At 44.2% G+C, this 15283-nt stretch overlaps 1 protein-coding gene across 3 annotated transcripts in view; it reads left to right on the plus strand.

The window, feature by feature from the left end:
• DNAJB6 (DnaJ heat shock protein family (Hsp40) member B6) overlaps positions 1-15283 on the plus strand; it is a 424156-nt gene that overhangs the window by 150321 nt on the left and 258552 nt on the right. For all 3 annotated transcript variants that reach the window (XM_069211158.1, XM_069211156.1, XM_069211157.1), the window contains exon 7: positions 14898-15042. In XM_069211158.1, coding sequence (XP_069067259.1) covers positions 14898-15042 — 145 coding nt within the window. The remainder of the gene's footprint in view (positions 1-14897; positions 15043-15283) is intronic.

Here is a 15283-nt window from a genome sequence, read left to right on the forward strand (position 1 = left end):
CAAAGGAAGACTTGGACTTGTTTTTGGACAGTCAACGCCTATGCATTACATTCTCAAGCAAGGTGTATCAATATCAATAATTCTATCTGGAGGCTCACATGATGCAGTACTGAGCAGTGTTCAGTAGCATCGACCTGGCAGTGTAACACTAGTCCGTGCTACACTGCAGTCGAGCATATGCCCTGAGCCAAACCCTCTGAGTGTCATAGGTGGGAGTTGTTTTATGATTTACTTCAGCCACTTTTCAAGTCCTGTGATCACACTCTGATAGAGCTGCCTCTGAGGCATTCTTTTGGAGTGCCATAAAGTTTGCTTTCCCTGATGCTGAATAAAGTGAGGATTAACTTGATCAAATTTGGCTGAAATTGCAGTGACGATGATTTAGCCTTCAAAATAGGGCAGGATATTAATTAAAATACTTCAATACTTCAGAAACCCCCAAATCGTTGGATAATTCAGCCATATGTTCAGTAAACACTCCTAGACAAATGCATAAAGAAACACAAATTTACTATGATTACTTTTGCACAAAGCCGTAATGCATTAGAACTTTACAACAGTGACAGTGTCCATTTATCTGTTGTAAACAAACACTTTCAGCTCATTTCTTCATTTTTCCACTTAATTAATGCCACAGATTATGACCAGATTGGCAACTATGTACATGTCTCACTTAATTTATTGCCTGGATTAAAGAGCAATATTTCCACCTTCAATGTGTTTGTCAGTTTAATCAAATGTTTACTAATACTGCTGAACTCTAGGTCATCAGGTCGATTAATGATGCAAAAGTGTCTCTAAACCTTTATAGGACATTTTCTTTGCAGTTTTAGGCCTTATTTTCAAGGGATTGTTGCAGTTTTACAAGGAAGTCAAAGATGAGGGAAAATAACTTTTTTTCATAACTTTAAATTCTCTTTCCTCCCTCTTTCAGAGGATGTGCTGATTTTGAAAGCATGCTTTCTACTCTTCGAATTTTTGTGCCTTCATGTTTTAATCCTTGGCTTTGGATGCAGGGAATTATGTGGGACCAATGTCTGTGTCATCGATTCTGCCTTTATGGACCCTGATGTCAACTCTTGTGGGGTAAAACTGTAGCAAATGTGTGAGTAGCACAGATTCGTTGTCACGTAGCACTGGTTGATGTAGGAAGCTAGCTCTTTATATGATATATCAAAATGAGATGTATTGTGCAAAGAGTCCAGGAGGGTCTGTTATTAGTGGACAGGGGCTTTCTCTAGCAATCCCAGGATGCTCTTTTAGTGGGTAGTGTGGTCAAGTGGCCTTAGGCTTATCAGAGAGGAGACATTTGCTAATACATACACAGTCAATAAATGAGTCCCACGACTTAAGGAGATCCGCACCAATTTACAAAAATAAGTATCTTTATATATGATTAGATACCAGAATCAATACAATCGGGTAAGTCCATTTTGCAAGAAAAATCTTCAGTTTTGAAAAGTCAACACTCGGTGCAATTTTTGGAAGCTGCAATGTTATTACATGAAGGTAAAACAAATACAGCAAACAGGTACAGTACAGTGACTTGCAGGATCAATCTACCAAACTAAAGTTACGTCTTGGACAAGGGTCAGAACCACACTAACAAGTCACACCGGGCAGCCAAGTGCAGAGGTGTGGTACGGAGTTGGGTGCCCAGTGTTAGTCATTGGGGATTGGTCTGGTTGAAAAGAGGCTGCATGTGTGGTCTGAGTCCTGTAGGGGAGAACCAACAGGTGAGTTCAAGTCTTGAGATGCTCGGTGACAGAGGGACACCTTTGGTCCTCTGCTACAGGGGAGACGTGTGATGAGGTGTCCTGAGGTGTAGGGTTTTCTCTACTGGGAGCACTTGCAGGCAAGGCGGCCTGCAGGCAGAGCCTATTTACTAGGGACAAACTTGGGGTGGGAGTGGGGTCAAGGGGGATAAAAGATATTGTCCGTTGCAGAACAATTGCAGTTTTAGGGACGGATATCTGGCATTGGGTACCTGGATATCAGGAACCCAGTGAACTTTGTCAAAATTGCATCATGTACCAAGCAAAAAAGTAGTGGTGACCATGTCAAAAAGGCAAACTTTCCTACAGTTGGTAGTATTCATAGAAACATTGTTTGACATGTGTAGCTGCAGATACAAATGCTTTGCATAAGTCCGCCATGGAGTGTTGGGCTCGGAGTATGACAAGATTTTTTTTCTTTTTCCCAGAGAAGCTGTTTCGAGTCACGAGATCGAGCTGCGACTCCTCTTGGTGATAGTGCGCATGGGCATCATGTCTTTGTTAGATTATTTTCTTTCTGCCGTCTCGTTCGGACGTGTTTCTTCTCGCTCCGGTAGATCTTGGTTCAGCACTATTTGAAGTTCCCTCTTTCTATAAAGATTGGTATCGTTTTCGAGCATGTTTTTCTCACTTACATTCGATCCGATTGCAATTGTTTGGGTCAAAATAAACGCCCTTTTTGGGTGACTGTGCCCTTCTCGGGCCTACTTCGACTCGTGGTTGTCGAACAATGTCAGGCTGATGGAATGGACTCCGTTTCACTTTTGCCCTCTGCGTCACGCCAAGTTCCCATGCACTGACCAACACTCGGTGTGCAACCTCTGTCTCTCTCCAGATCACAGGGAAGAGAGCTATGAAGCATGCCGATCCTTCTGCTTGAAGAAAACTCTGAGGGATTGAAGAGCACGTCGGTTGGAGATGGAATCCAAGTCGTTGGAAAAATTGCCCAACATTTTTGGAGAAGACTCTGATTAAGACCGAGACTCTGATGGGAGCAGCCAGTCGATGCCAACGGCGCAGTATGTGAGTACATCAGCCTCTTCCCATCAACTAAAGGCAACCAAAAAGACATCAGCACTGGTCTTGGGTCCACCACTGCTTACCGGCCCTGGTCTGACCCAGAAGATACATACGAATGACCAGTCCTCTGGTTCGGCACCGAAAAAGACCGAAGTGCATTCGGCGCAGAACAAACCGTGTTCCACTCCAGTTTCAAGATTGAGTCGAAGCAGATACTTCCACCTCTGAGCCGAAAAAACTGCCATCAACTTCTAAGCCGACATTCTCAACCCGAGTAAAACATTCAGGGGGTGATTCTGAGACTGGCGGGCGGGGGAGGCCGCCCGCCAGTCTTCCCCCGACAAAATACCGCTCCGCGGTCGCAAGACCGCTGAGGGTATTTTGAGATTTGCCCTGGGCTGGCAGGCGGCCGCCAAAAGGCCGCCCGCCAGCCCAGGGCAAATCTACCTTCCCACGAGGAAGCCGGCTCCGAATGGAGCCGGCGTAGTGGGAAGGTGCGACGGGTGCAGTTGCACCCGTCGCGTATTTCAGTGTCTGCTTTGCAGACACTGAAATACTTTGTGGGGCCCTCTTACGGGGGCCCCTGCAGTGCCCATGCCATTGGCATGGGCACTGCAGGGGGCCCGCGGCACCCCCTACCGCCATCCTGTTCCTGGCGGGAGACCCGCCAGGAACAGGATGGCGGTAGGGGGTGTCAGAATCCCCATGGCGGCGGAGCGCGCTCCTCCGCCATGGAGGATTCTCCCGAGCAGCGGAAAGTCGGCGGGAGACCGCCGACTTTCCGTTTCTGACCGCGGCTGAACTGCCGCGGTCAGAATGCTCGACGGAGCACCGCCAGCCTGTTGGCGGTGCTCCCGTGGTCGGTGACCCTGGCGGTCACCGACCGCCAGGGTCAGAATGACCCCCTCAGTCTCCAAACTTTTGGAGCTAAAACCTGTGGGTGCAAAATATGCTCAGACTACAGAGGAGGCTTCAGACATAAGGCCAATACTATAAGTAAAAGATGCTTAACAGTGCAAACTCCACATCCACAAAGACACTGGAAGGGTTATTGCTTCTCCTCCTCTTACAACCAAGAGAAAGTTCTCTTTCCAAGAGACTTTAGAAGCTGGGCCCCCTTCTGCTAAGATATTCAAGCATAAGGAGAAATCAAAGGCAGTACAGCAGCCTTCACCACCACATTCTCCTTTATTTTCTGCTTCTCTACCACCAGATACTCCACCACCTTCACCTATACAATTTTCTCCACAGTCTCCTATCTCTACACATGGGGATGATTTAGGTGACACTCATTACAACGTAGGCCTATGGGATTTATATGATCCAGACCCTATACCATCCAATGATCCTTATTCATACCCGGCTAGGCCATTTCCACCTGAAGATACTACTGCCTACAACCAGGTCATTGCTAGGGCAGCTGCATAGCACAACGTTCAGTTGCATACAGATCCCATAGAGGTTATGATTTTATTAAACACATTATCTTCCACTCACAAGGAGTATCAATCCCTACCCATGCTCCCAGGCATGCCTAAACATACAGATGACATTTTCAAGAAGCCAGTGAAGTCTAGGGTTATTACACAAAGGGTAGACAAAAAGTACTAACCTCCACCTCCAGATCCAATGTTTTATTACCCAACAATTGCCACCTGACTCTATAGTTTAGTGCAGCCAGGAAAAGGGCAAATAGCCAATCCACTGGGGATGCTCCTCCCCAGGCAAGGAAAGTCGCAAGTTTGATGCAGCGGGAAAGAGAGTAGCATCTCAAGCTGCTAATCACTGGAGAATTGTAAATTCTCAAGCTCTGTTAGCAAGATACAATGGAGCTCAGGGGGATGACATGGAGGAGTTCTTACAGTACCTTTCACCAGAACACCAAAAAAGGCACAGAAAATAGTTACAGAGGACAGGCTATCTCTAACAACCAAATTAGGTCTGCCTTAGATGCAGCAGACATAGCAGCAAGGGGTGTTAACACCAGTGAGGTTATTAGAAGGCACACATTTTTACGAACGTCAGGGTTCAAACCTGAAATGCAACAGGCAGTACTCAATATGCCTTTTGATAAGCAACACTTACTTGGCCCAGAGGTAAATACCACCATAGAGAAACTAAAGAAGCACTCTGATACAGCTAAGGCTATGACTGCCCTTTACACTACCCCTGCTTGGGGAACTTTTCGTAGGCCCCAGTTTAGAGGTGGTTTTAAACCATCAACCTCAGAGCCGCCCACATCCCAACATTAGCAAGGGCAACAATTTTACACCAGAGGCTCTTTCAGAGGATCTTACAAAGGAAACCACTTTAGAGGTAGAGGTAAATCCACCACCACAAGAGTTTCCTCCACATCAACTAAACAATGACTTTCTGCACATCCTCACACAGTGCACGCTCCTGTGGGAGGAAGACTGGAACATTTCTACCAACAATGCCACAACATTACAGCAGATAAATGGGTGAAACCCCCCGACATAGACCTCTTCACAACAAGAGAAACCGCAAAATGCCCAAACTTCGCATACAGATACCCACTCCCTCGATCCAAGAGATACTCCTAGCTCCCATGTGGGCACGTCAACACTGGCACACAACACTGTTGGATCTCTCTGTAGTACCACATCACAAACTACCAAACAGACCAGACCTATTAACTCACAACAAAGGTCAAATCAGGTATCCCAATCCCAGTATGCTCAACCTTGGCGGTTTGGCTCCTGAGGTCATAGAGTTTGGATATCTAACCTTTCAACTGAATGTATGGACATTCTAAAAGAAGCACACAAACCTACAACCAGATACTGTTATGCAGCTAAATGGAAATATTTTGTTAAATTACTTTCAACCCAAAAACATTGATCCACTCAGTGTCAGTACAGGATGTTGTCTGTTATTGGCTTCATTTCCCAAAAGCAAATCTTGCATACTCTTCTATTAAGATCCATTTAAAGGCAATGGCTGCCTACCTCCAAAATGGATAGCATACTCCTCTCTTTAGGATTCTGGTCATAAAAGCTTTAATGGAAAGCCTTAAAAGGATTATTCCACCTAGAGCTCCACCGGCTCCTGCCTAGAATCTTAACATTGTGCTCACAAGGCTTATGGGTCCACCATTTGAACCCACGCATTCTTGCAATCTCCAATTTCTCTCATGGGAGACTGCTTTCCTTGTAGCAATTACTTCCTAAAGGAGAGTTAGTTAAATTCAGGCTTTCACTTTAGAAGAACCTTTCTTCCAAATTCACAAAAATAAAATAGTACTTATGACAAACCCAAAATTCCTACCTAAAGTAGTTTCACCATTTCACATTAATCAGTCAGTGGAATTAAGTCTTCTTTCCACAGCCAGATTCAGTTGCTGAGAGAGCTCTTCACACTCTTGTTGTCAAATGAGCTCTCATGTATTATGTGGATAGAACAAAAGATTTCAGTAAATAGAAATAACTTTCTGTAGCTTTTCCAACAACCTCATAAGGGTAATCCTATTTCAAAATACAGGGAGTGCAGAATTATTAGGCAAGTTGTATTTTTGAGGATTAATTTTATTATTGAACAACAACCATGTTCTCAATGAACCCAAAAAACTCATTAATATCAAAGCTGAATATTTTTGGAAGTAGTTTTTAGTTTGTTTTTAGTTTTAGCTATGTTAGGGGGATATCTGTGTGTGCAGGTGACTATTACTGTGCATAATTATTAGGCAACTTAACAAAACAAAAATATATACCCATTTCAATTATTTATTATTACCAGTGAAACCAATATAACATCTCAACATTCACAAATATACATTTCTGACATTCAAAAACAAAACAAAAACAAATCAGTGACCAATATAGCCACCTTTCTTTGCAAGGACACTCAAAAGCCTGCCATCCATGGATTCTGTCAGTGTTTTGATCTGTTCACCATCAACATTGCGTGCAGCAGCAACCACAGCCTCCCAGACACTGTTCAGAGAGGTGTACTGTTTTCCCTCCTTGTAAATCTCACATTTGATGATGGACCACAGGTTCTCAATGGGGTTCAGATCAGGTGAACAAGGAGGCCATGTCATTAGATTTCCTTCTTTTATACCCTTTCTTGCCAGCCAAGCTGTGGAGTACTTGGACGCGTGTGATGGAGCATTGTCCTGCATGAAAATCATGTTTTTCTTGAAGGATGCAGACTTCTTCCTGTACCACTGCTTGAAGAAGGTGTCTTCCAGGAACTGGCAGTAGGACTGGGAGTTGAGCTTGACTCCATCCTCAACCCGAAAAGGCCCCTCAAGCTCATCTTTGATGATACCAGCCCAAACCAGTACTCCACCTCCACCTTGCTGGCGTCTGAGTCGGACTGGAGCTCTCTGCCCTTTACCAATCCAGCCACGGGCCCATCCATCTGGCCCATCAAGACTCACTCTCATTTCATCAGTCCATAAAACCTTAGAAAAATTAGTCTTGAGATATTTATTGGCCCAGTCTTGACGTTTCAGCTTGTGTCTTGTTCAGTGGTGGTCGTCTTTCAGCCTTTCTTACCTTGGCCATGTCTCTGAGTATTGCACACCTTGTGCTTTTGGGCACTCCAGTGATGTTGCAGCTCTGAAATATGGCCAAACTGGTGGCAAGTGGCATCGTGGCAGCTGCACGCTTGACTTTTCTCAGTTCATGGGCAGTTATTTTGCGCCTTGGTTTTTCCACACGCTTCTTGCGACCCTGTTGACTATTTTGAATGAAACGCTTGATTGTTCGATGATCACGCTTCAGAAGCTTTGCAATTTTAAGAGTGCTGCATCCCTCTGCAAGATATCTCACTATTTTTGACTTTTCTGAGCCTGTCAAGTCCTTCTTTTGACCCATTTTGCCAAAGGAAAGGAAGTTGCCTAATAATTATGCACACCTGATATAGGGTGTTGATGTCATTAGACCACACCCCTTCTCATTACAGAGATGCACATCACCTAATATGCTTAATTGGTAGTAGGCTTTCGAGCCTATACAGCTTGGAGTAAGACAACATGCATAAAGAGGATGATGTGGTCAAAATACTCATTTGCCTAATAATTCTGCACTCCATGTAGGGATAAACCAGATGGATAGTAAAGTGTATTCAAACTTACTATCTTAAAGCTAAAATACAGCTATTAGTAACTTGTAAAGCACATTCTACTAGAAGAAAAGATCTTCAATAGCATTTTTAGGAAATATACCAGTGACGGATATATGCAAAGCAGTCACATGGTCCACACCACACACATTTACTAAACTCTACTGTGTGGATGTGTTATCTCTCCAACAAGCAAATGTTGGTCAAGCAGTACTTAAAACACTATTTCAAACTACCCCAACTCCTGCAGGCTAGCCACCGCTTTTTCTGGGAAAGGGGACTGCTTTTCAGTCTGGGCAAAGCATGTGTATCTGCAGCTACACATGCCATTGAACGGAAAATGTTTCGTACCCAGTAGACATCGGTTTGTGGCATTCATATGCGCCCTTACTCCTCCCTGGAAGCCTGTAGCCATTGTAGTACTTTCTTTATGTAAATATGTATGTTCGATGGCATGTGTAGCTGCAGATACACATGCTGTGCATTATCCTGCCATCTAGTGTTGGGCTCGGAGTGTTACAAGTTGTTTTTCTTCGAAGAAGTCTTTGAGTCACAAGATCGAGGGACTCCTCCCTTTTCGGCTCCATTGCGCATGGGCGTCGACTCCATCTTAGATTGTTTTCTTTCCACCATCGGGTTCGGACGTGTTCCTCTTCGCTCCGTGTTTCGGTTCGGAAAAGTTAGTTAACTATCGGAAAATTCGACGGTATTGTTTGCGTTCGGTATCGGGTTAGTAATAGCACATCAACACCGAAGAAAAGAGCTCCGGTAGCACTTCGGGGCTTCCATTCCCCGGCAGGGCCTGGTCTGCCCGACCGCGTGCGTCTTCAAGGCTCATGGAACGGACCCCATTCCGCTTCTGCCAGGAATGCCACGCTAAGTAAGTATCCTTATACAGACCAGCATTTGGTCTGTAATTTGTGTTTGTCCCCCGAACACAAAGAGTATACCTGCGAGGCTTATTGGGCATTTCGGTTGAAGAAGACGCTACGGGACCGGAGAGCTCGAAGGCTTCAAATGACGGTGACTCCGGCTGGACCCCCCGACGTCAAAGAAGAGGAGACGTTCTCCATTCTTGATTCGGACGAGCCCCAGAGTGAGCAGCCAGCGAGGCTACAAACCGTGAGTAAAACAGCCCCGGCCAGAACTCAAACAAATTATGAAAGCCCAGGGGACGCCACCGCCGACAGGCCATTGCTTAACCCGTAAGCACAGTGACCAAGCATCGGCACCGAAAAATGGCACACAGCAGCCGAAAACATCCGACTCCGGTCGAGATACCGGCGCAGAATATACTCGGCACCGAGATACCGGCTCTGACCAAACTCGGCACCGAGATACCGGCTCCGACCAAACTCGGCACCAAGATGTCGGCACCCCAAAGCCTAAAAAAGTTGCTTCAGAGCCGAAAAAGACTGCTGAAAAAGTTTTGGTGCCGAAACATCCAGCCTCGGAGCCGAAACAAAGCTCCTATACCGACGAACAAGGCCTTTCATCACAACTACAAGGCCATAAGTTTGGACAAGAAGTAGAGATGGGAGAGCCAGACTATACACAGAGAAGGCTCCATATAGAGAAGGACACAGGAAAAATAAGAACTCTTCCCCCCAATTAAAATGAAGCGGAAACTCGCTTTCCAGGAAACTGAAAAACAGCCAAAAGCAAAGGTGGCTAAAGAAAAAACACAAAGCAAAACTGACTCTGGAGAGGGTCCAAAGTCACTGTCTTCCTGCTAAAATGCCTTGATCGTAAAGCAAATGTGGGGACTTTGCCGGAGGACAAGGACCCACGTCCTCCAAGGGGAGAAAAATATAATGCAGAATGAAGGTAAAGTCCCAACTCTTATTTTCTTAATTTAAATCAAACTTGTAGGTCCAAAAGCCTCATAGGTGAAGTCAATAAAACAGAAGATGCACAAGACGTCGTGGTTGAGGCAAATTAAACTTGTATTTATTACATTCTTTTGATAACGTTGTGGTTCCAAAGTAAGAGTGTCATTAGTTGTTCAAAGCAAAACAATATCCAAAAGGAAGGATCGGGATAGGAAGAATCAGCCAACACGTGTTTCGCCCCATCTGGCTATTTGGCTGGGGCTTTCTCAAGGCTGAAAAAAGGAAGAAAAAGTCAAATTCTAGAACATTGTAATATAATCAAGAAAAAAGAATTAAGCTACCATGAAACAACACCGGAAAGTGAGCAAAAACAATGAAAGTGAAAGGTTACGTTCAGAAGAGAGTTATTCTATCCACAGGAGTAAATTAGAGTTGGGACTTTACCTTCATTCTGCATTATAAAGAAAAAACACCACCACGTTTTTCACCACAGCCATCGCCACCCCACTCACCGCAACTGTCCCCAATTGCAACACCCCCAACGGTGCAATCACCAACGCACACAGGGATGAGCCAAGATGACCCAGATGCATGGGATCTATACGATGCGCCAGTTTCAGATAATAGCCCGGATTGCTACCCGGCAAGACAGTCACCACCAGAGGACAGTACTGCTTACATGCTGGTGGTTTCCACAGCAGCTACTTTTCATAACGTCGCACTGCACTCTGAACCGATTGAGGATGACTTTTTATTCAATACCTTGTCATCAACACATAGCCAATACCAAAGTTTGCCTATGTTACCAGGCATGTTAAAACACGCGAAACGGGTGTTTCAAGACCCAGTCAAAGGCAGAATCATCACACCTTGGGTGGAGAAGAAGTACAAACCTCCCCCTACGGACCCTGTGTACATTACGCAACAGCTAACACCTGACTCGGTGGTAGTAGGAGCAGCCCGGAAAAGGGCAAACTCAGACTTCAGGGGATGCACCACCACCCAACAAAGAAAGTCGGAAGTTCGATGCAGCCGGGAAAAGGGTTGCAGCACAAGCAACTAATCAATGGCGAATTGCCAATGCACAGGCTTTATTGGCAAGATATGACGGGGCACATTGGGATAAAATGCAACATTTCATTGAACACCTTCCCAAAGAGTTTCAGAAGTGTGCTCAACATGTTGTGGAGGAGGGCCAAAGTATCTCCAACAACTAAATAAGATCGGCTATGGACGCAGCGGACACAGCCGCCAGGACAGTAAACACGGCGGTCACCATTCGGAGACACGCATGGCTACGCACCTCCGGATTTAAGCCAGAGATCCAGCAGGCTGTGCTGAATATGCCTTTAAATGGACAACAATTGTTTGGGCCGGAGGTGGATACAGCTATAGAAAAGCTAAAGAAAGACATGAACACGGCCAAAGCCATGGGCGCGCTCTACTCCCCACAGAGCAGAGGCACCTTTAGGAAGCCACACTTTAGAGGGGTTTTTGGGTCCAAAGCACAGAACCTTCAATCTCACAGGCCAGACCCACATACCAGGGCCAATACCAAAGAGGAGGCTTTCGGGGACAATATAGGGGTGGACAGTTCCCCAAGACAAGAGGGGAAATTCCAAAGCCCAAAAACCCCACAAACTAAACAGTGACTCCAACGTCACAAATTGCCAACACATAACACCAGTGGGGGGGAGACTCACAGATTATTACAAACATTGGGAAAACATAACTACGGACTCATGGGTCCTAGCCATTATCCAACATGGTTATTGCATAGAATTCCTGCATTTACCACCAAATGTGCCTCCAAAAGCACACAACCTGTCCAAACAGCACTTGGATATATTACAACTAGAAGTCCAAGCGTTGTTACAAAAAAAGCAATAGAATTAGTACCCAACCATCAGAAAGGAACAGGTGTTTACTCCCTGTATTTTCCAATACCAAAAAAGGACAAAACACTGAGACCCATCTTAGATCAAATCGGATCACTTTCACATGGTAACACTTCAAGACGTGATTCCCTTGCTCAAACAAGACTACATGACGACATTAGACCTCAAGAATGCGTATTTCCATACACCCAAACATACTTCCCACAGAAAATACTTAAGGTTTGTAATCCAAGGGGTACATTACCAGTTCAAAGTGTTGCCATTCGGAATAACAACAGCGCCAAGAGTCTTTACAAAATGCCTTGCCGTAGTGGCAGCCCATATCAGAAGACAGCAAATACACGTGTTCCGTATCTGGACGATTGGTTAATCAAAACCAATACGCAAGAACGGTGTTCACAACACACAAAATATGTTATAGAAACCCTTCACAAGCTAGGGTTCTCAATCAACTACCAAAAATCACACCTACAGCCGTGTCAAATACAACAGTACTTGGAAGCAGCAATCAACACAAAAGAAGGGATTGCCACTCCAAGTCCACAAAGGGTACAGGCATTCCAAAACGTAATACAGGCCATGCACCCAAACCAAAGATTCCAGGTAAAATTAGTGATGAAACTACTAGCATGATGTCCTCATGCATAGCCATTGTCCCAAACACAAGATTACACATGCGGCCCTTAAAACAGTGCCTAGCATCACAATGGTCACAGGTACAGGGTCAACTTCAAGATCTAGTGTTGATAGACAGCTAAACATACACCACGCTTCAGTGGTGAAACACTATAAATTTAATCCAAGGGCGGCCTTTCCAAGACCCAGTGCCTCAATACGTGATCACAACAGATGCTTCCATGGTAGGGTGGGGAGCACACCTCAACAAACACGGCATCCAGGGACAATGGGACACTCAACAGACAACTTAATATAAATCACCTAGAACTACTAGCAGTATTTCTAGCGTTGAAAGCATTTCAACCACTAATAACCCACAAACACATTCTTGACAAAACAGACAACATGACAACAATGTATTACTTAAACAAACCGGGAGGGACACACTCATCACAACTGTGTCTCTTAGCTCAAAAGATATGGCACTGGGCTATTCACAACCGCATTCGCCTAATAGCGCAGTTCATACCAGGAATTCAAAATCAGTTAGCCGACAATCTCTCTCGGATCACCAACAGATCCAGGAATGGGAAATTCATCCACAGATACTACAAACTTACTTCCAAAGATGGGGAACACTGCAAATAGACCTATTTGCAACAAAAGAAAACGCAAAATGCCAAAACTTCGCATCCAGGTACCCACAGGCTCACTCTCAAGGCAATGCGTTATGGATGAGTTGGTCAGGGATATTTGCATATGCTTTTCCCCCTCTCCCCCTCCTTCCGTATCCAGTAAACAAATTGAGTCAAAACAAACTCAAACTAATATGGATAGCACCAACTTGGGCACGACAACCTTGGGACACAACACTACTAGACCTGTCAGTAGTGCCTCATATCAAACTGCCAAACAGACCAGATCTGTTAACTCAACACTAACAACAGATCAGACACCCGAACCCAGCATCGCTCAATCTAATGATTTGGCTCCTAAAATCTTAGAATTCGGACATCTAGACCTTACACAAGAATGCATGGAGGTCATCAAACAGGCTAGGAAACCAACCACAAGACATTGCTACACAAATAAGTGGAAAAGATTTGTTTATTACTGCCATAATAATCAAATTCAACCATTACACGCATCTGTAAAAAAAAATCGTAAGCTACCTACTACACTTACAAAAGTCCAACTTAGCTTTTTCATCCATTAAAATACATCTGACTGCAATTTCGGCTGATCTGCAAATTACGCATTCAACTTCATTATTCAGAATCCCAGTCATAAAAGCATGGAGGGTCTGAAAAAGATTATCCCACCAAGAACACCACCAGTTCCTTCGGGGAACCTCAACATCGTATTAACACGACTCATGGGTCCACCATTTGAACCCATGCACTCATGTGAGATACAGTACTTAACATGGAAAGTAGCCTTTCTAATAGCTATCACATCTCTCAGAAGAGTAAGTGAAATACAAGCCTTTACCATACAAGAACCCTTTATACAAATACACAAACATAAAGAAGTGCTACGCACAAATCTTAAATTCTTACCTAAAGTCATATCACTGTTCCACTTAAATCAAACAGTGGAACTTCCAGTGTTCTTTCCAGAACCAGATTCTGTAGCTGAGAGAGCATTACATACATTAGACATCAAAAGGGCACTAATGTACTACATTGATAGAACCAAACAAATTCACAAAACAATTGTTTGTTGCTTTCCAAAAACCTCATACAGGGAATCCAACATCCAAACAAGGCATTGCCAGATGGAGAGTTAAATGTATTCAAACCTGTTATATTAAAGCAAAAAGAGAACTGCCTATCACACCAAAGGCGCACACTCCACTAGAAAGAAAGGCGCCACCATGGCCTTTCTAGGAAACATACCAATTACTGAAATCTGTAAGGCAGCCACATGGTCTACGCCTCATACATTTACCAAGCATTACTGCGTGGATGTGTTAACAACACAGCAAGCCACAGTAGGACAAGCAGTATTAAGAACATTATTTCAAACAACTTCAACTCCTACAGGCTAAACCACCGCTTTTGGGGAGATAACTGCTTACTAGTCTATGCACAGCATGTGTATCTGCAGCTACACATGCCATTGAACGGAAAATGTCACTTACCCAGTGTACATCTGTTCGTGGCATGAGACGCTGCAGATTCACATGCGCCCTCCCACCTCCCCGGGAGCCTGTAGCCGTTCTAAGTTGACAAAAAATTAAACTTGTACATTTGTAAATTTGAAAATATATTACTTTTAGTCACATTATGTACATACATACTTACTCCATTGCATGGGCACTATTACTGTATACACAACTCCTACCTCACCCTCTGCGGGGAAAACAATCTAAGATGGAGTCGACGCCCATGCGCAATGGAGCCGAAAGGGGAGGAGTCCCTCGATCTCGTGACTCGAAAAGACTTCTTCGAAGAAAAACAACTTGTAACACTCCGAGCCCAACACTAGATGATGGACTTATGCAAAGCATGTGAATCTGCAGCACTACATGCCACGAACAGATTTCTATTGGGTAAGTAACATTTTCCTTTTTAATCTAGTCTGCTGCCTAAAGAAATTTGAAATTACAGAAGGTAATTTTACTCTTTCGTTAAGTTGGTTTACATTCTAATTCTGTCTTCTAGGTTTCACATCTTCATTTGGTTCACTGGGCCATGGAGGCTTTACTTCGTTCTCCTCATCTTCGTTTGGCGGCACAGGGATGGGCAACTTCAAATCAGTATCCACTTCTAGCAAAATAATCAATGGCAGAAAGATCACTACAAAGAGGTACTAAATTGCTTTGTCAGATACTTGTGGCGTTAATACGTGTACAATTGCATGTTATTATTTTGAAATCGAATTATACAATTATCATTTTTTTCATTGACTCTTGGAATTTGCATTTGAGTGACCTGTAATTGTAGTTCCTTATTGAAATATAACACTGGGACCTGAGAGACCATGCAAATATCTGTATGCAGGTGCCCACTAATCACAAGGACAATTTCACTTGTAGAAACCATTAATT

Source organism: Pleurodeles waltl, chromosome 10 (genome assembly GCF_031143425.1).
Source record: "Pleurodeles waltl isolate 20211129_DDA chromosome 10, aPleWal1.hap1.20221129, whole genome shotgun sequence".
NCBI classification, from domain to species: domain Eukaryota; kingdom Metazoa; phylum Chordata; class Amphibia; order Caudata; family Salamandridae; genus Pleurodeles; species Pleurodeles waltl.